At 37.5% G+C, this 21,136-nt stretch overlaps 1 protein-coding gene across 10 annotated transcripts in view; it reads left to right on the top strand.

Moving 5' to 3' along the window:
* MIB1 (MIB E3 ubiquitin protein ligase 1) overlaps positions 1–21,136 on the top strand; it is a 130,948-nt gene that overhangs the window by 4,166 nt on the left and 105,646 nt on the right. For 9 of the 10 annotated variants that reach the window (XR_012040923.1, XR_012040924.1, XR_012040922.1 and 6 more), the window contains exons 2-5: positions 6,472–6,643; positions 9,434–9,563; positions 11,378–11,482; positions 19,222–19,288. Coding sequence is in view for 4 of the 10 variants with exons in the window: in XM_072852646.1 (XP_072708747.1) it covers positions 6,472–6,643; positions 9,434–9,563; positions 11,378–11,482; positions 19,222–19,288 (474 nt within the window). In the remaining 6 variants the exon portion in view is untranslated. Of the gene's footprint in view, positions 1–6,203; positions 6,293–6,471; positions 6,644–9,433; positions 9,564–11,377; positions 11,483–19,221; positions 19,289–21,136 lie in introns of all 10 variants that reach the window. The other variant, XM_072852647.1, reaches the window with a different exon arrangement.

The raw sequence follows: 21,136 nt of genomic DNA, 5'->3' as shown, positions 1-21,136 counted from the left end.
AGCACAGCAAGTGTAATTTAAGGCAAATCGTCTCAGTCAAGTTTTTTTTAGTGGCTATTTGTAAATACTTACAGAACCCCTCACAAGTAAAAAAATCTAATAGCTTCACGAAGCAGAGGTACTTGGGAAGCCTGGTTTGTGTGGTTTGGTGGTTTGTTTTTTTTTAATAAACACATCCTTTGTTCTTCCTACCCTTCCCCCATGTCTCCTACACAATAATCCTCTCCCTCCTCATGTATCTTGTGATACCTTTACCAGATAGGACACATGCTTTGGCAAGTCTGGCATCTCTTATATAAAATAATTGGTCAGCTGACTGCTGCCAAACAGGGTATGTAATAAATGAGTTACATTTGTGGGGACACTGATTTGAGTTTTCACACAATTTGTCAGAATCTGGTTAATCTCTAAGAATTCTTTGTTTTCAGTTTGCCTGGAGTCTGGCCATAGTGTAAAAATTGCCTGGAGTGGAAGAATGGGAAGAACAAAACATTGGTATTGCATTTTAAACTGGGGTGTAAATGAATCAGTTTTCTAAGTAATTTATGATATCCCTTGTCTGATGGTAGTGTTGTCATTATGATATGAAAAGATTTTGGCTTATTAGAGTTCTGTAGAGAATAACAAGTCCATTGGAAACCAGATTTTGTTGGTTCTGAGAAATAATTGAAATCACTATTGACTTCTGCTGTGCTTAACAGTGAGTAGTATGGATACCCCTTGAACATCTTATTTTACTGTTAAAATGTTCGTTTATTGGACAGTTGTATATTGCCACCTTTGAAAATTATCTTTAAGACAACAGAGATATTCGTAACAAATTCAAATAGCAATTTGAGCAACACTGCTTCTATTTCCTTTCACAGCTTTAAGAACAAGCATGGGTTTTAAAAACTTGTGGGCAAAGGCGGTAAAATTGATGTATAAATGAGTGGTGACAGAGGAATGGTGGGCTAGGTAATCCAGGGAAGATTTGGAATAGATGACAAAAATGAAAATAACCACAGCAGGGACATAAAGGTAGGAAACTTAATATGAAATGCAAATAGTAAAAACATCAATGACAAATGGAGATCAGGAATACTGGATTTTATGGTGTGCTAAGGTTGGAGGGACATTAGGAAATGGCAGCTATTTAAAAGTAATTAGGCATGGTGAAAGTACCCTTGTCATCACCTGATTTCTTTTGGTTTTTTTTCAGTGCAGTATGGAGGATGATACAAAACCTGTTTCATTTTGAAATAGCCTGCCCTTAGGAAATATTGAAGAACAGTTAGAGGTTTAGTTTTTGCATTATCTCATTTTAGAGAGCTAAAGTACTCTTCTGGTTCACGGCTGGCCAGCTGCAGGGCTGATGTTTGAATTCTGAAGTTTCTATGGCGCTTCAGTGTATTCCAGTAGTTTCATTAAGGCATTCTTTCCTGATATAAATTTTGTAAAGCTTGTGTTTCTCAACCTTTCTTAAACAGCCTTCCTTTCGAAGAGCGGAAGCGGTTGATGTGACAGATACAGGTTGCATTTGGGTCGGGATTTCAGTTTGTCTCCAGAGCCTACAAGTGACCCAGTTTCCTGGTTGTTCCTGTGTACTGTGCTTCGATTTACATCATGGGGTGCTTTTGGAGCGCACAAACTGGTTTACTTTTTGGTGAAAGTAAATTGAAAGATATTATCTCAATGCTGATGAGTGTTCAGTCCACTGGGCTAGAGCAGAGCTAGTCTGAAATGTTAGAAATAATGTCTCCTTCCCTCCCCCCCCAAAAGTGTGTAGTGCCAACATCAGGTCCTCAGTACTGAATTTTGGTGAGTAGATGGAGACCATGGTGATTCAGATTGTCCCCTTGCAGCCCATGGAGGGCCACAGTGGAGCAGGTATCCACACTGCAGCCCATGGGGGACACCATGCAGGAGCAGGTGGACAAGCCCTGAAGGAAGCTGCAGCCCATGGAGAGCCCATGCTTGAGCAGTGTTTTCCTGAAGAACTGCAGCCCATGGAGAGGATCCATCCTGGAGGAGGGGAAAAGTGTGAGGAGCTGTTACAGACTGACCATAACCCCCCCATTCCCCATCTTCACTGAAATTTCTTCACTGAAAGGGTTGTCAAGCATTGGAACAGGCTGCCCAGGGAAGTGGTTGAGTCACCATCCCTGGAGGTATTTAAAAGACATGTAGACATGGTGCTTAGTGACATGGTTTAGTGGTAGACTTGGTAGTGTTAGTTTAATGGTTGGACTTGATGATTTTAAGGGTCTTTTCCAACAGAAATTATTCTATGATTCTATCCCCCTGGGGAGAAGCAGGGAGATAGAGGAGTTGGGAAGGAAGGAGTGAAGTTGAGTCTGGGAAGGGGGAGTATAGGGAGAAGGTGTTTTAGTTTTTGTCTTTGTCACAATCCTCTTTTTTTTTTTTTAATTGGCAATAAATTTAATTTTCCCCAAGTCAAGTCTGCTTTGCCTGTGATGGTAATTGGTAAGTGATCTTACTTTAATCTCGACCTACAGGCTTTTTAATTTTATTTTCACTCCTTGCCCTGTTGAGGAGGGGGAGTGAGAGCATGGCTGGGTGGGCGTCTGGCAGCCAGCCAAGGTCAACCCACCACACTTGTGTACCTATAATATCTAGCTTAACTTAAAATTATTCTTTCCACCTTCTTTAAAACCTACTATTGATTTAAATAGTTCATTTGGTTTGTATTATGAACATGAATAAGACTTCAGCTATCACATTTTGTGATCCAGTAGTAGCACCTTGTTTAGCATCTTTTTTTAGCAGGTGAAGTTAAAACTCTTAGTCCACTTGTCACCAGAGGCATACAAATCTACTTCTTCCTCCAGATCTCTAGTGCAGTGGTTACAGAATGTTTAACAGGATTACTTGCCTGCTCCTGCCCTGCAATGCTTTGTTTGTTGTGCCAGCAGTGTTGTGCAGCACCACAAAGAACGGGATTGGGAAACCAATCAAACCGAATATTTTTCCTCCTGGCTGTTTTTCAGCCGGGTATGTGTCTTGATCCAGTTTACAGCTCAACTCTGCAAAAACCTTTTGCTGGCATAATGGAAAGAATGGAGCAGCATGGTCAGGTGAGGCATGCACTGAAGTGGGTGTTGCTGCTGGAATCATGTGTCAGGGAATGGATGAAGAAAGGCTATATCAGGGTGGTGTTTAGGGATCTGTGAGATAGAGATGTGACTCTCTTGATCAGAGACTCCAAATACAGACATGCACTGTTCTCTTTTAAGTCCCCGGCACTATAGTCAGTAAAATTACTTTTGAGTCAAACATATTTGTGTCTTTTTTTTTTTCTTGATCGTTCCTAAGGAAGTTTTTTTGAGTTTTTCCACAGCAGCTTTTGCCTCACTTGGCTAGAAATGTTTAGTTTTTAAGTTTACTGTGAGATGACCTAGTTCTGTACTACATGACTCATGATTATACCTCTCTCTTGCCCTTTTTCCTACTGCTTGGACAAATTGAAGAATCCTGTAGCACCCAATTCCTTGGTCCTTTTACATCCAGAATAAACGTGATCCTTGGCAAACTGTCTTTCCTGAAGTTCAGCAACCATTAAAATAATTCCAAAGATGTGTAACTTCTCTGTTTCTATGTGAAATACCACTTTAGCAATCAGTTTTTTTAAAAAAACAAATACCACCCCTCAATCCCAAGCGCCATAACTAGTTAGACTTTTTAAGCAAGGCAACAAAATAGTAACAGGTTATCTAAGTCCTTTTAATGCACCTGCTCTTGAAGACTACCAAAAAGGTAGTAAAATGGTTCAATACAATTCATAGCAGTGAGGCAGCCACTGTGAGATCATAGCTAGTACTATCTTTTTGAGTGTTACAGATAATCAACAGATACCAGACGTCAGAGTCTCAGTGTACATAACAAGAAAGATATCTTTCTCCTTGATGTTAACTCTCCGCGTTGGGAACAAGGTCATTGATGGAGTTGTGTGGGGGGAGAAAATGTATAGGTGATTTCCAAGTTCTTGTTTTGTAGAAAAATAGCATTTTTAGTTGTTGTTACTAGGCAGCAAGTACTTTTTAAATGTAGAAGGTTAGTTAACAAGAACAATTATGGTGTACGAGCTGTGTTGTCTGGCAGTTGGAGTTGGCAAATAACATTATGGGTTATAGGACTTGTCTGTGGTAGACCTTCAAAATTTCAGCACAGACTTTGTGGTCAAGGTATGGATGCCACTTTGGTCATGAACTGCTCCAGGAATTACAGTGATCATTTAGTATAATGTCAGCAGTTTCAGGGTTTTTGTTGTCACTGAAGGCTATCTTTGGCTGTCCTGAAGAGATGCTCAGATCTCTGTGGTGCTATGTGCAGTCTTTGCTCCAAATGTGTTGCCTTTTCCAGCCTTAAATATTTATTCCAATGTTTGTGCATCAGGAAAATTTTTAATCATGAGGCCAGAAATCTTCCTAAATACATTTATAATCAAGGGTGGAAGAGGATGGAGTGAGAAGCCTTCTTGGTTAGGAGAAATGATACACGAGATGATTTTGCTGACATTCAGAGGGACCTTGACAGGCTGGAGATATGGGCCAACAGGAATCTCATGTAATTCAAAAAAGGGAAAGGCTGAGTCTTGCACCTGGGGAGGAATAACCGGTACAAAGTTGGGGGAACTGTCTGGAAAGCAGATTTGCAGGAAAGGACCTGGGGGTCCCAATGGACAGCCAAGTGACCGTGAGCCAGCAATGTGCCCTTGTGGCAATGAAGGACAGTGGTATCATGGGCTGTGTAAGGAGGAGTGTTGCCAGCAGGTCAAGGGAGGTGATCCTTTCCCTCCACTCAGCACTGGTGAGGCCACACCTGGAGTGCTGGGTCCAGTTCTGAGCTCCCCAATGCAAGAGAGACATGGATGTACTGAGTGTGTCGAGCAAAGGGCTGCAAATGTGTTTTAAGGGATCTTAAGGCATCTGTGTGAGGAGAGGCTGAGGGATCTGGTGGTCTTTAGCCTGGAGAAGGAAAGGCTCAGGGGGATCTTATCAGTGTATGTAAATACCTGATGGGGGTTGTAAAGAGGATGGAGCCAGGCTCTTTTCGGTGGTGTAAACTGACAGGACAAGAGGCAATGGGCACAAATTGAAATACAGGAATTTCCACTTAAGCATAAGAAGAAACATTTTTGCTCTAGGGATGATTGGACACTGGAACAGGCTGCCCAGAGGTTGAGGAGTCTGTGTTCTTGGAGGTGCTCAAAACCTGACTGGATATGGTCCTTGGCAACTGGCTCTAGTTTACTCAGCTTTGAGCAGTGCTGGTTGGATTAGACAATTTCCAGAGGTTACTTCCAACTTCAGCTATTACGTGATTCTGTGAAATGATCAGACAAGAAGGCATTTCCTTCAGTTTTGCCTCTCCAACTGTTGATTTTTCCTCACTGCAGGTGTCTCAGCTGTTGGACACAGGTGACTAATAGGTTTATAGTGAATTTGGCAGTGATTTCCAAAAACATCCCTTCTGGAGGGGGCATAACCCGTTCTTTTTCCTCAGTAATTTCAGAGTGATCTGTTTTTTTTATAAGGGTGAATGACTGGGAAAATTCTGTGTTACTCCAACCTTTTAGTGCTCATTTTTTTCTTGTGCTACAAACTGAATGCCAGTGCTTCTCTCCTCTATTGCTCAATTTTTTCCAAACAGCAGCAGAATTTGATTTTTTTTTTTTTAAATAAACTTGTGGCTGCTCACTGTATTCAGAATGCATGGATGGAAACTGTCTGTGACTGATCACTTTCACTCGCTGTAGCTTGGCAAAGCTGTAGGAGTAAGTAGTCTTGAGAACTCGGCTTTTGTGGAAGGCCAGGCAGAGCACATGCTGGTGGGTTACATCTGGTCTGTCTTTGGCATGTTCTTTTTGAAAAAAGACAACATATAAAGCAGTAAAAGGCTTCAAAAATGGTAACAGATTTTCCTGAAGCTAACGGCATCTATCCAAGAGAGCTTAATTTTTTCTATATAAAAAGAATAGAGAAAAGCACTTATCTTTTCCACTGTACAAAATGTGTAAGTCAAACCAATGATTTTCAAATGTCACACACAGTTGAACACAGTAGCCTTTGTGGTATAAGGTGTGCTGATAGTCTTAATCCAGAGATAAAATTCCAGATTGCCTGTTTATTGTGATATATGCATTTCTGACTCTCTAACTTGTAGTTAAAGGATATCTCGTTTTCTTTCTCTCATTTGTGTAGATGGAAAAAACCAAACATAGCTTTCTCAGCTTTTTGAGCTGAGAAAAGACAGAACATTTCAGGAACAGACTGACAACTGGAGATATGAGGCAAAGTCCATTATCTTTTCCCATCGGTCATACAGGCTGATACGGTATCACTAGCAGCCTTTCTGTATTATTAACTTTTTTAGTATATGGTTTCAAATTATAATGGTGCGCAGCAGAAATCTGTGTAGTGATGTAGCAAAGTTGTTAGTCTTTTTTTTTTTTTCTTTTTCTCCCCACAGGTATCAAGCATGATGGAACTATGTGTGATACTTGTCGACAGCAACCCATCATTGGCATCCGATGGAAATGTGCTGAATGCACAAATTATGACTTGTGCACAGTTTGCTATCATGGGGACAAACATCACTTGAGGCATCGTTTTTACAGAATTACCACACCAGGAAGTGAAAGGTAAAATGTAATTTTTCCCCATGAAATTAAATAGGAACAGTTAATTGTGGTTAACTTCTAAACTGCAGATTTGGTTACTGAAATTTGGGTTAGGTAAGATAGTGGCTTGAGGTGTAGATTCTGTTACTGGTTCTCTGCCTGTTTGTGAGGAAGGGTAGCTAGGACAGATCTTTGGAGCTTGGCAAACATGGACATTTTAGAAAGAATGGAGTAGAGAAAAATGTTACGATATGATTATTCAGTTTCTTTTAACCTCACTGCGGTCTTCCTAGTTCTTGTGTTATCATATAGCAGCTTTAAAACAAAGGCAATTATCTTTACACAATGTGTAATCACAAAAGGATTTGTCAATGAATTCCTGAATGTGAAAGTTTAATTAGGTTTAAAAATGGCGTAGACAGATTGAGGGGAAAATATCCTTCTTGTGGGCTACGAAAACCAGAATGATCTGGAGACAAAACATCAGACTTGAACTGCTTAAACTACTCACTACAGAAAGTAGCGTACCCTTCACAGTTCTACCCTACTTTAAAAGTTCTACCCTTGCCTCGGTTTTCATGTTCTCTTCTTAAGCATCTATTATTGTCTCCCAGTGAAGAACGCTGAACAAAATTGGCATTTAATGTGTTCTTGCATAGGTGGTGGTGTGTTCTTGACTTCAAGTAACTTGTCTAAATCCAAAGCCCTTCTCTGTCACGATTTATCCACCAGTTAAGTGAGAACAGTGGTATTTGCCTGTTACTAAATATTTGGAGAGCTACAGTAAAGCATTGTGTAAAGGCTTTGTGCTGTGGTATCACCTCTGTGATAACTCTCCAGAATGTTCTTTCATTAAATCATTGGAAGCTTTTTTGTTAGATATGATACTCAGTTAAATGCAACATGTGTAAGAACATTTTTTTGCTCTTCTCGGAGAAGGAAGGTTTACAAATATGTTGTAATTCAGTGATGTGCTTTTATCAGTGCTTTTACAGTTAAGGGAAGCGGTTGGAGCACACAAACTGAATTCTCGTATTGTGTCTTGTAGGGATTGTGTTTTTCTCAAATGTTTGCCTTGAAGTTTAACTATGGCTCAAATGCCCAGGTCAGTGGCTTAATCAAAAAGTAACTTCTCTTTTTTTGAGATTCATGCCAGCAGATCTAGGTACCAAATACATATTGTAAGCTTAGTGTCTCAATTATGATGTTCTAATGCAGAACAAGACTTAGAAGTTGAATCCAAGAGTAGAAAGTGCTGGCTTAGTGTAATTCATAGCAAATAGATAACAAAATACAAATCTGTTTTTCTATTTATTTCTTTGTTTAAAATCTCATTGCTTTTGAGAATGTTTGCCAGACTTTTTCTTCTTGTTTTCTTTCCTTTAAGCTGAAATTTCATTTATAGTTTTAAGTGGTCTGTTCTGGTGTATAAGGCATAATTTTTAGTTTTGGAGGTAGATTGTATGCAATGTATAGAATTGCAGGAAATCTTTTGCATCTTGTCACTTTCTCCCTATCTTTGTTTACTCCCATTGAGCTGCTTTGCAACTCTTTATCTAGAAGGCAGCTTCATCTACCAAGGAACTGTTTCTATTGGATCAGGCTTAGCTGAGAAAAATTGATTAAAGTTAACTGTTTGAGGGAGGAGAAAATGGCAAAGCAGTGCTATTGAATTTGAGGGATATCTCATAGGAAAAATGGCAAGAGGCATCTAAGGACATTTGGATGAAGGAAAGCATGAACTCTTCTCTTGAGTCTGGGATATCATATGGGCAGCATACCGAAGTAATGTATGCTGTTTTTTGTCTCAGTTTTGTAAGTGTTGAGATCTTTCTAAAATGCTGCTATAGACAGCATATCTTTGTGTTTTCTATCGATCTTTTATATTACTTAGATAAAAATGGCTAATATTTTCATGTGCTCTTTGCAGTGATTCTAACAGTTTAACTTTTTCCTTGTCTGCCATCTGCTGGATTTTAAAAGTTTAGCAGGAGGGTGATACACTTCCTGAAGAGGTCAGGAAACATTCAGAATTTCACCTGAAAAATACTTTTGTCTGGCAACATTTTCCTGGCATGAAGTAAGAAATCTGGTTGCATGCAAACTGGTGGCTTTTGAGATGACTGAAAAGGCAGGAAAATGTTTGTCTCTTTCTGTTTGTAAGTTAAATACTCATGAACTGTTCTGTTTGGGCTTATCTACTTCAGTTCTATTGAAGTCAGGGGGAAAGAAGAGGTTTGCTTTAGAAAAATAACATATTATGACTGAAAAAATGGATGCTGATATATTGACTTAAATTTGCCAAGATATGCTATAAGAAGTATGTAGAAAATAAACTGAGACATGGAGAGGAAAGAGATGTAGCTCTTAATAGCATAATTCTGAATAAAAATGGCAGGACAATTGTGGGACAGTAATACTGTCCTACAGTGCATCTAAGAGAAACAGAAATGTGTTGTTCCTATGACTCTGTATGTTTCTTTAATGATTTTAATAATATGAGTATAGATCTATATGGTAAGCGGTTACAAGATTATTGCTGGTGGTAGGAAGTTTGGAGATGAAATTATAATCGGAATTTAAAACTAATTATAAACATACAATAAATAAGATTTAGGAAGATCGTGGTTTTTTATCTTGTGGGCTGCTGTTCGAGTTGAGAATTGAATGGATGCGATTCATGCACTGAAGTCTGCATTTGTGGGGTTATTTTTGTTTCAAGATGCTCTCCTTCCTTTCCATCCCCAAAGATTTGTTTTGGACTTTCTTTATTATCTTGACATTTGTGGGTTCTTCTTTTAATAACTTCAGGGTATTGTTGGAGTCTCGCCGTAAATCAAAGAAAATTACAGCAAGAGGAATCTTTGCAGGTGCCAGGGTGGTGCGAGGAGTTGACTGGCAATGGGAAGATCAAGATGGTGGCAATGGGCGTAGAGGAAAGGTAAAAATAAAACTGGTTTAAATAAGAAGATGCATTTCTGCATGCTCATGTAATGGCCTCAGTGGCCTTTCTAATTGTAGAGTAAAAATATAATCATAAAAGTTACTATTTTAATTTGCTGGACGTTTTTTAATCTTATTCTGTAATGCTCAAGCATTTAGAAAGAGGAAGGGATATATACTATGGCCAGTTCTTTTAAATTTAAATTTACATTTTTGCAATACCAGCACAAAATTTTTAAAACTACTAAATTTTATCTTGGTTGTTCTGTTTAAGACTGGCTTGTAACAACATTAAGATCTTGGGCGTATTTCAGCATTGCTAGAGAGCTGGTATAAAAACAGAGCTCTCAAGAATAGCCCTTTCTGGTCATCACTGCATTCTGTAGTCTTACTGCTTGTGGGTCAGCACATTTGTATATCTCTTGTTCTTGGTTTTCCATGCTTGCACCCTGGATTTTTGCTTTTCATCTAATAATTACAGAGACTTTTCCAGTTTAAAATAAAAAACTTTGCAAGTGTTGGATGTGGATATTACATTACTGGCTTAGGACATTATGTGAGTGGTTTTGATTTGTTGTATAATAAAAATATTTGGATTTATTGAATATTGCATGGAATGATATGTTGCTAACCATAACCTTTGCAAATTTTCTGTTTACAACTTACATTTAGCTTGAGAACTAATGAGGATTTGTTATAAGTATGAACATACAGTACGGAGTGTAAAATATACTATGAATTTTATCACCAAATATGAGATGTTCTAGGGGGAGAATTGGATGCCCTTATATCTTGGTGAACTGGTGGTTTTTTGTTGCATTTATTTTTGGTACACTTAACAACATTTGAAAGAAAGTGAAAAGTTCCTGAATAAGATACTTAGCCTATTTTATATCCTAGACATTTATGGAAGCTTTAGGACTTTTGGGGATTTCATTCTGGATTTTATTGAGAAGAAATAATGAATTTAAATCTCTTAAAGCAAGGAATATTCAGATGCAGCTGTTTTCATCTTGATTGTTTACCCCGTGCTGTGAATTAGGCAAGATATTTTGAAATCTCTGAAACTTTGCAAAATGAGAGTCTTATCCTGCATTGTCTGCTTTATGTACTAAACTTGAATTAGTGGGATTATTTGCAAGCTGAAAATATGTATAAATGCATATAAATGTTTTTAACAAGGAAAAGCAGATGGTAGATAGCAGAAACAGCTTTTACATAAATACAAATAAGAATGAGGACAAATTGTGGAAATTGCTTTTTTTGAATAATTGAAGTGTTTTCAGAATTTGGTGCATGGCCTCATGATTTCAGAAATGTCAGGGAAAGTCCTTTACACTCTTCTTCTTTTGTACTGTTGTTAAACAGATTGGCTCTGGAATAAAACTTTGTCTCCTAACATAGTGCACTGCCACTAGGCTAATGCAGGTTAAACCAGACAAACTGAAGCAATTAAAATAGTTTTCATCCTGTTTTTCTTAGTTAAATACTGCTTCTGGTAAGAACATGTCAAAGCATCATAAAATTAATTTTTACCATTTAGATTTTGTTCTCTACTTATGTAGTTAGATTACCTACCAAATATACAAAAGAACAATAGGCCTACAAAGTATATATTCAGGCTGCCATCTTATTAAGACACCTAGGGAACACTTGTATCAAACAGAAAACAGCTTCAGAATAAATTTTACTAAATTCAGTAAAACTGTTGTATCCTGAATTATTCTGAAGAGAGGAATAAGGTTTTACGTTCAAATTGTGCTTCTAAGTCTTTTTTCTAGAAACAATTTTCTCATTTTTAAAACTGAATAGGTAACTGAAATCCAAGATTGGAGTGCGTCGAGTCCACATAGCGCAGCGTATGTTCTTTGGGACAATGGTGCTAAAAACCTTTACAGAGTTGGCTTTGAGGGCATGGTAAGTATAAAAGAACACAAAGGGTAAAATGCATGGTGGGGGAAGGGTAGTAAGAATAACTTGTTGTGCTTTATTATCCTGCTTTTGTAATATCCTTTGTCGGTTTGCATGCTATTAGTCAGGTCATTGTGAATACAGCTGTATGGATCATGCATATGTATTAGTAAGAAAGTCTGATCTGAGAGTTTATAAAATGTGAATAACTTTAAGTTAAGGGCTGGTTTCTGCCATAAATATTTACATTGCATACATGATTATTTTACTGTGCTACTATTGTGCTTAAATTAAAATTCAGAAAAGAAAAAGAAGCTTACTCATGAACTTTCTAAAGACCCTATTTCTTTAACTCCTGAATTTTTCAGTTCACTTCAAATTTTGATGTGATTACTGCAAGATTTGCAGTTTTTAAGTTACTGGCAACACTCAGAATCCTCTTGAGAGGAATTTTTTTGTCAATGGAAAGGTGTTGAATTAAGTTACAACCTTAATTTGCTTTAGCACTAAATTTTTCTTTTTCTTCCTAGCTTCTACAGCTACTTCTACAGCTTTAGAGAGAAAATGGGTCAGACTCTAGCCTAAGTGCCTTCTGTTGCTGGGTTTTCTTATCCTAATGTGGGTCAGGGAAAGGTTACTTTGATTATCAACTGCTTACAACATCTTAATTAGCATTTTCTTTGCATGATTTTTGTTTGATACTGCAGAGGAAAACCATGTTAACTTAACACTGAAGTGTCATCTTGCCAGATGTGTATCAGTAATAAAATGTTAAACGATGACTAGTCTACTTTTTTTGAAAGTAAAATATTTTGCCTTATAGCCTCACTTGAAATAAAATTTATTTTTATAATAAAAAATAAATATGAAATACCACTTTTGCAGTAAATATATATTTTAGTGTCAGGTTTAAAAAGAGTAAACATTTCTAGTGCAGGTCAGCTTTTCTGGTGCATGAAGATGCTAAGGATAGAATATAAATCAGTATTGAATGATGTCCTTCATGGCCCCCGCAGTTCTAAAGAGAATTCCTTATATACTGGCAAAAGGGAAAGAAAGTGACATGTAGTATTATGTAGTATAGTGTTATTAAACCAATGGGCGGTATCTCCCCCCTTGCATTTGTTTATGATGCATGGAGGAGGAGCACAATTACAAAATCTAGATAGAATGAGGTAGAGATCAACTGATTTTTTTGTTGCAATTTCAGTTACTGTGTTAAAATTTGTGCACTGCATAGTAGAGTGCTGTGGAATCAGTAAAGATTCCTTCTGGCCTCAGAAAAAATACATTTAAGAGAAGTTATATTCTGTTCTGAAATAGTTATTCCCTTAATAATAAAAGTATATTTATTATTTGTAAAGCAACTATATTGTGTTGCCAAACTATTGCCACATAAGGAAGTGTTAAATAATTTCTAGAATACTTGATTAACTACTGCAACTGTAAATTTGAATGGATAAGGGTGACCCTTCCGGCAAGATTTGTACAAATAGAAATATTTGGTCAGTCATTTAATTAACAACAAAAAACTGTTAAAATATTTGTGTAACTACATATGGGTATATGTTATATATGATAATATATAAATAATGTATGTACATACATATGTATAAAAAGGATAATTTGAGGCTTTATATGTAGTGCATACCTGATTGTAATCCCTTCCTACAATAATTTTATCTTTGTCGGATACTTTTATCAAATGCAATTTTCACTTCAGACAGAATGGATTCTTGGATATCTGTGACAAATAGCCATTTGAATGTAAAGTTAGATTTTATAACTGATTAATTGCTTGCTAAGTGTACAATTCATTATGATTATTTATTACTATTTATGTGCCATTACGTAAAGCTGACTAATAGATTGTCAGAAAGTTCATGTAAAGTTGAGGCAAACTTGCATTGGGACTTAGAAATTGGATAAGAATGTCCAGAGAATGTGGAACCAACAATACTCAGTGTGCGTCCATGTAAATACAGCTGGGAAGAGACCCCCTACTTGCAGATGAATAACACTTGACTCAGACGCAAATGGAGCTGATTAAAGAAACACAGCTTATTATTGTAAGTCAGGGTTGCTTTGTTTGATAGCTGACAGGCTGCATCTGGTCCTCAAAATTAATCTATCTGGCCTGCCAGCTTTTCCTTGGGAGAGACGAGGACTGGCTGGTGGGGCAGCAGGTGCTGGTTGAAAACTTGCATTTATTTGTGGTCAGATCCTTAGAGTTTTTATTCAAGTTTGCTGTTGCTGTGTTTACATATGAAGTGGTTGAGAGGGGTCTATCTTGCCTTTCTTTGTGAAGCCTGGCAATTTAAATCTGGGAGTTTCTGCTGCCACAGGCCACAAATTCCCAAATTGAAATCTGTTTTTATGGTACTGTTAGGTTGAATAACATGTTTGCTACATCCATAGTAGGAATAATGTACTGTTGCCTAATACGGTTATTGGCACTGCTTGCATTTCATATCTATATGTATTCAGATTCTAGAGCCAGACCAAGCTGTTAACTGCATTACCTGCTTTAGAATTCTGCGAACGTAGGCTTTTGCAATAAAAAGATACACTGTGTGGAATTAGAGAGTTAATGAGAAGACTGTGATTTAGCTTTTTGGACTTGTTTCTAGTTTTTATTTCTTCATATCACACAGCTGAGGATGTAAAGCATTATATTCTACTACTTACTAATAGAATGATTTCCCTATAAAAACTTAAGAAAATAGTTCCATCAGCAGGAGTGCCCTAAATCAGTTTCATTATTTAGGGACTAGTTTTGAGCTACCAAATTTCTTTGCTCTTGCCTTTTTTTGCTGTGATTAACCTCCTCTTCTTGTTTCTCGTTATGGAGGATCTTGCTTTCATCTGTGTAGCCTCTGAAAGAAGTGACTGTAGTTATCATCCATCATTGTCACAGTAATCTGTAAGCCATCTGTGTTTGTGTACCTTTTTCCCCGAATTCTGAATAGTTGAGTGCATAAGGGAAATCGAGAAGATTCGTTGCCCTTGTGTTTTTGACATTACTTTAAACTTTCTTATCCTGATTGATACCTAATGTCTGTTCATCCACATTTATTTGGGTTACCCTTAAAGATAATCCTTGAAATTACTCTAGAGGATTTTAAGAATTACTTATTAATACTTTTTATTTTTAAATAAAAATAAGGTAAATGTCTTAGCATACTAGGCATTGCAGGTGAGTGTTATAAAATATATAGAAATATGCTTTCTGCTGCAGTTACAACTGTCAGATCTGTAATGTAAGTCAAATCTTCAGCTCTCTAGTCCTTTATCTTGTCCCTCATGTTCAAAATGAGGGGTTTAGGAAGGAGCAACAAGAATTTTCATTATTTTGTTAGTTTAGTGTCCTTCTGTTGCTTCTAGGTGCTGATCAAAACTGATTTAAAACACAGAAACATGAATTTTGGCCACGTTTACACATGCAGCAGGTGTTTTTTATTACCTTACTCATGAGTGTAGCCAAAGTTAGGTGGTTAGTTGTTTTGGAATCCAGAGAGGAAGGAGATATTTATGTACACCTTGTGCACTTATTTGCGTTTGTCAGCAGACTTTGTTTAACTTCTTGTTTACATAGTATTATTTCTCTACATTTCTCCTGTAGGCTCAACCAAGCCAAGTTTTTCATCTCTCCATAACTGAGTTGCTTAGAAAAATATTTCTGTTAAGCAGTAATGTACTTACTGGTCCTTTTCCAGTTTTGTTATTTACAGTATTAACCCACAAAGAAGATTTTAAAATGATCCTCCTTAAAAAAAAAAAAGTTACACATGGGAAATTTTTATACATGCCTATAATCAATAGACAGTAAGGTTATAAACCGTTCGCTTGGGATTTGCCTGAGGTCTGATTTCTTCTGTAAGAACCTGTTCTTATACCTCACACCTCTTTGTCATTTCAGTCACTTTCTCTACCATCATCTACCTTCTCCTTTTATTGCTTTCACTTTTCTCAGCTTCTTGAAACTGAAAATTGAGTTCACTAAATTTGAAATACAGCATTCTTATAAACCTTTAGCTAAAACTTAATGGATTTATCCAGTCCCTTGTTGTCTTAATCAGGTGACAAAGCAGCATGCACTGGACTTTCTCCATTTCTCTGGTAAGGGCTTATTTCCTTGCCTAAAGCTGTTGTGAGTTTGAAGACTTAAAATGACCTTTAACAGGTGTATTCATTGCTGCCTCAAACACCTGCAGCTGTGGCACCATTCCTGCTGGTATATCTGTAAGATCAGTATTAACTTCTCTCCTGCTGTTTGCTGCTGGTGTTAGAAGCTATTTCAGTGCATCTGGATCAAACATTCTTCTTTTTCTTAGTAGCACACCTTGTTTTCTTATCAAGTCTGTAGACTCCCCTCCCTGGTTTTGATGGATGGCATTCCATATTGATTGGAATAACTTAATAGTTATTCCAGTAGGCAGCTGCTCCTTCAGCATTGTTTTCCTCTTCAAGGTCAGGGATGATCGTGCTTTTACACCATCTGCCAACACTGCTGACATTGCTGTAATATACATTTTTTCATTCACTGAAGTTTTTACGATTATGAAATTGCCGCTGTTTTTTCAATGGTATGATTGGATGGTAAGCCAAAGTAAACTGTTATGTTTTCTGTGTTTCCCATTTGGCTGAGCAGATCATGATCTTTAGGTAAACCAGTCACATACAGCTGGAATGCAAAGTTTTTCAGCAAGTCAGAAGGTAGATGCTAGAATACCAAAGTTATCCACTGTAGGCAAAAACCATTATTACCCACTGCTCATGTGTATCAGCTGTTACTATTGATCTCAAAGTCCTGGTGGGCAATGTTTTGTGCTCATGCTGTTCCTTGAGTTTTCATTATAATAATTTCCTGCTTAACTGGGGCTTCCATCTCTTCTCTAACTATGCACAAATTCCACAAAATCTATAGCTTTTTTTCTGTTTCTTGTAAGAGTCCTATTCAGGGTTCATTGAATGATTTCTCCATCAAATTAGTGCATAAAAGCTTATGGTTTGTTTTGATCTTTGCACGTTTGTCTCCACCACATATTTATACCCAGCCCCACAGTTGTTACTTCTTTTTCTGTGCACAGTGTTGCTGTGAGTCTAAAACTTGCGTTTTAACATCCCCTGTGTTTTGGTACAGTCCCTTTTAAACTTTTATGTCTCATCTCCAAATGATCCGCTATTTCAATCCATTTACAAAACTCAGGGAGACTCATAAAACTTGTAAAAATCCTGGTGGGGTTCTCTGAAGTGCGGTACAGCAGAGCTGGCAGCATTGACATGCTGGCAGCCTGGTGTGTCTGGGCTTTGGCTGTGTTTGTGCTTCATCCTCACTAGGGCGGCCTCTTGCCACCCAGTCCCCAGGGGACAATGACCAGGAGCTTAACACCACCCCTGATTTTTTACTTAAGCTACTTGGGCAGAAGAAAGCTTGTTTTCCTTTTCTGATAAATACAGTAGCTGAGTGCTAGAAGTAGAATTATAGTTGCTTACCCAGCTTTTGTGGTACTGAAGTAAAACTAAGTACAGTTTCCTATCTTAAAACTCCAGGATCTTTTTTGGGTTTGGTTATGTTTTTTTAAGACATTTGCAGGTCTTTGTCATGTTGATGTTACTTTTCTTATTAGTGCTGTTTGCAAAGTTGCTGAAGGAACTGCTTGCTGTGTATATGGTATATACAACTTAGTTTTGTACTGCCTTAATCTCTGTCAGTGCCTCATCTTTCTGTGCATTTTGAGTCCTCAATTTTTTTGTGAAGGCTTATCTAGAAAAAAAAAACCCCGTTACCTTGCTTTTCTGTGATACTTAAATCTTGTTTTACTCCTTAGTCATGTAACATTGACTTTACCATGTAAGTGAAAGGAAGACAGATGTGAAGCTGAGGTTCAACATCAAGCTACCACTTAGTTTTACAACCAAGTATATCATTATACTCCAGAAATAAACTATGCATAGGGCACGGTACAGGCAGGGTGAAAAAAGAGAGCAGATTTGTAGATTTCTGGTGGGGTTTTTTTTTCCCTGTAAAATTTAAGGTATCTCAACCTGCTTCCTAATAGTTTCTGCTGCAAGATAGTAATTAGTCTTTTACTGAATATTTTATTTCTTCTGCTAGCTTTCAGCCATCAGTCTGCTCTGTATGTTAACACTTGCTGTAACTCAAGCTATCTTTCAGCCAGATTTTGCCTGGCTGGGAGGAGAACCGTTAGGACCCTTCTGCGTTCTATTCTTAATGCTCTGAAAGGTATGAAAACAGCTCTTGCATGTATGCCCCTTCTTGACTCCTGTGCAGACAGCTGGTGGTTGCATGACACGAAGAGTTTGTATTCGGTGGGTGAGACCAAGTGCTCCCGGGCATTAAATCTCTTCTTGGTCTGGGGGAATGAATCAGCTTGCCGTCTGGGATGGTCAGTGCAGCCCCTTTGTCTTCGGCCCAGTTAAAGCTGGCCCCAGCCCACCGGGTGGCAGCATTTTGTCTCACGCCTGCTGCTGCTGGGCTGAACAAATGCTCTTTCTCTCATTTCTCATAGGATTTGAAGAGAGGCTAAATATCATTATTTTAATCTGTCCGTTTTCATCACTTTTTTTCAAAAAGTGGCGCTACATTCTTCGTAGATCAGGATATACGCTGAATTTTGTATTGTTTCTGGCTGCTTAGCAGTTACAGGTCACTGAGAGTAGTATTGTGTTTGTCAGTGCCTTGATTTGGAAGACTTGAGAGTTTTCATTTTAGTCCTTTTGCAGGAGCACAGTCTGTCAATAAATCTTGGGTGTGGGAAAAATAATTGTTAAAGTGTTTGTTTAGTTCTGGTTGATTATATCATAACCACCACCTGTCCTCTGTTTCCTCCCCCATCCCACAGAATATTCTGACACATTTTGCAAACAGTTTCCTATCTCCTTCCGAACTCATCATGCACACAAAATGCCGTTTGTTTAGTGAGAATTGTTCCATAAGGAGCAATGGCAGATGGTAGCCATTCGGCTTTAAAGGTTACACAGGAGAAAAACTAGAGGAAAGAAGCATTACAGGAACTCCACTGGCTTTATGAATGGGAGTTGGTTATCATATTTGAAACCTCTGTTTCTCAGATAATATTAAACAGAGTCTTTCTGGAGGATGAGCTGTAGAACTTTTTTCTTTAAAAAGATCATGTTTAGCTCAGCATAGTGGTGTTTTGGTTTGTTTTTTGTTTGTTTTTTTTTAAAAAAAGTAATATCCTTGTGTTCTGTATATCCTTAATTGGAAATTCTTTGTTTTGTAGAATTTGGGTGCCAGGTTTTCTTCTCTAAGTTAAACATGTATCTGTGAAAAGGAATTGGGAAGAGGGGGCAGCACTGGCAGGCATTAAGTGATTGGTACAGGAAAGGCTGTGGCCTTGAACACTGTTTGCAGATTTATTTTTCTTTCCTTGCTTGTGTTTTTTAAAAGGAAAGATGACTATAGAACAATACGAAGGAGCTTTGTGTTATTTTAATACCTTCTTTTGAGTTAAAAATGTCTCATCCTTTATAGCCTTTTATATTGGTAAAGGGTATTAAAATCTTGAGAATGTCAAGGCTGATAGATTGGAAAGTATTTGAGATTATATGCATCAGTAATGAATTCATGGGGCGTGTTTTTTGTACACATAATTTTCAGCCTTCCTAATTGAGTGTATTTCAGTTCTAGTTTCACTGACTTATGTTAACCTGGAGACTCAGTCAGTGAGGACTAAAGTTGTCTCAATCTCTCTCCATAGTCTGACCTGAAATGTGTCCAAGATGCAAAAGGAGGCTCTTTCTACAGGGACCATTGTCCTGTGTTAGGTGAGTTGAAGATAAATTTACTTTATCTTGATGTATGTTAATCATATTCAGTCTGGATTTCTCTTTAAATGTCACATAAAAGGACTGTCCTTACTAGTGAAATGTAAATGGTAGCATTTCTAAGCATTAATAATTGTAATGGTTTTCTAAATGTACTTGATATCAGTGTGCCAAGTGGATGGCAAGGGAGCTGTTAACTGTTGACTGAGTAATAAATTGAGTCACAAGTCTTGTGCACTATATTTCTAAAGAGCCAAACACAACTGTGCGTTCTTATAAGACTGTCTTAAATATTCAGAGATGTTCAATGAAGTAGCATGTACATGGCCATAAACAGGAGCCATTCGAACATATAACTTAACCTGTTATTTTATACTAATACTAGTATATATTGTGAAATCTTAGTTGAGGTTTTCCATATCAGCCATTGCACTGACTTATTCCTCTAGTGTTTTGGCTGGGCTGCAGACATTTGCAGAGTGTATTATGCAAAATAATAGCTAGGTCTTTTGGTTTTTGAAATATGGGCAAGTTGGGATAAATTTTATAGATTACTGGACTCAAATTTCTTAATGTGTATTTCCTTGGCAAAACACGTGGTCATAAAACTGGACACTACAGAAGATTTTGCTTTTCTGCTTGAGTTTCTTATTATACTTCAATGCATAAAAAATTAGCTGATAATACTGGCTGTTGTAAAGTGAGAATTCTCTATTTACTAATTTTAATCTAATTCCTTGCACAAGTACTTGAAGTATGACCTGCAAGCACTATTCTTTTATTGACAGCATTGGTGAAAAGACGAAAACAGTAAAGGTCTGTTTTGTTTAGGAAAAAAAACAGTTGTCCAAGAAGTCACTTGGATATTTACTGTCACGTAGATTAATTGTTTGAAAGTAAAAAGCCAAGGCACTTTGATCTTTGTATCTTACTTCTGTACTTAAAACTAATTTTGTCATTTTAGTCTGACGTGAATAAAAATAGGAAAGTAGTAATAGGATCTTACTGGTTCTTTATTACACAGGTAAACTTAGGTTCTTATGCGTGCCCTTTATTAATTTTTGTTCTTGCTTTAAAAGTACAGGCCTATATTTTCTGCATGTAGCTTAGTTTTAGGGTGATACCGTATTTGAATGCATGAATATTAATCACTAAAGATAGTAGGAGACTATTCTTTGTTAAATTCTTCCCCTCCCACTATATTAAGTTGCTCTTAAAGGATGATGCTGAGCTCTGTTCATCATTCTTACCACATTATCCTCTATCTTCTCAGTCTTACTGTTTGTTAGAACATCTGTCCCTTTTATTCGTCTTCTGAATGTACTTCACAGATATGTTGATGTTGTGAATTTAAATGTATACTTGTGTTAAAAAATAGAAAGTTCTTTTTGAAGCTTTGCTATTTTCAAAGTAGAGTGCAAGTAATATTCCAGGGGCCTAATTAATACAGAGTAGTATGTAATTGGGGCACAATACTGGGTCTGATTTTGTTCAATACCACATTGGTGACCTTGATGATGAGACAGAATACAATCCCAGACGGTTTGCAGGTGATAGCAAGTTGGCAGAGGGGTGTGGTTGGAAGTACAGCTTTATTCAGAAGAGCCTTGAGGAAGTGAAGAATTTTGTGAATGGAGACCTCGTGGAGTTCAATCAGAAGTGCAGTTTTGCACTCTGGTTGGAATAAGCCTACGTACCAGGAATTCCCGGACTGGGAATTGTGAATGCCTGAGTGAGGAGCCTTGCTGAGGAAGACCTGGGTGTTGCACTGAATACCAAATTGAATGAGATAGCAGTGTGCCATCATTGCAAATAAGGTAGATTTCATAGTGGGCTATATTAGGAGGA

This window comes from Ciconia boyciana, chromosome 2, assembly GCF_034638445.1.
Source record: "Ciconia boyciana chromosome 2, ASM3463844v1, whole genome shotgun sequence".
NCBI lineage: Eukaryota > Metazoa > Chordata > Aves > Ciconiiformes > Ciconiidae > Ciconia > Ciconia boyciana.
The sequence above is the reverse complement of the archived record's forward strand: the minus strand, read 5'-3'. Positions and strand labels throughout refer to the sequence as shown.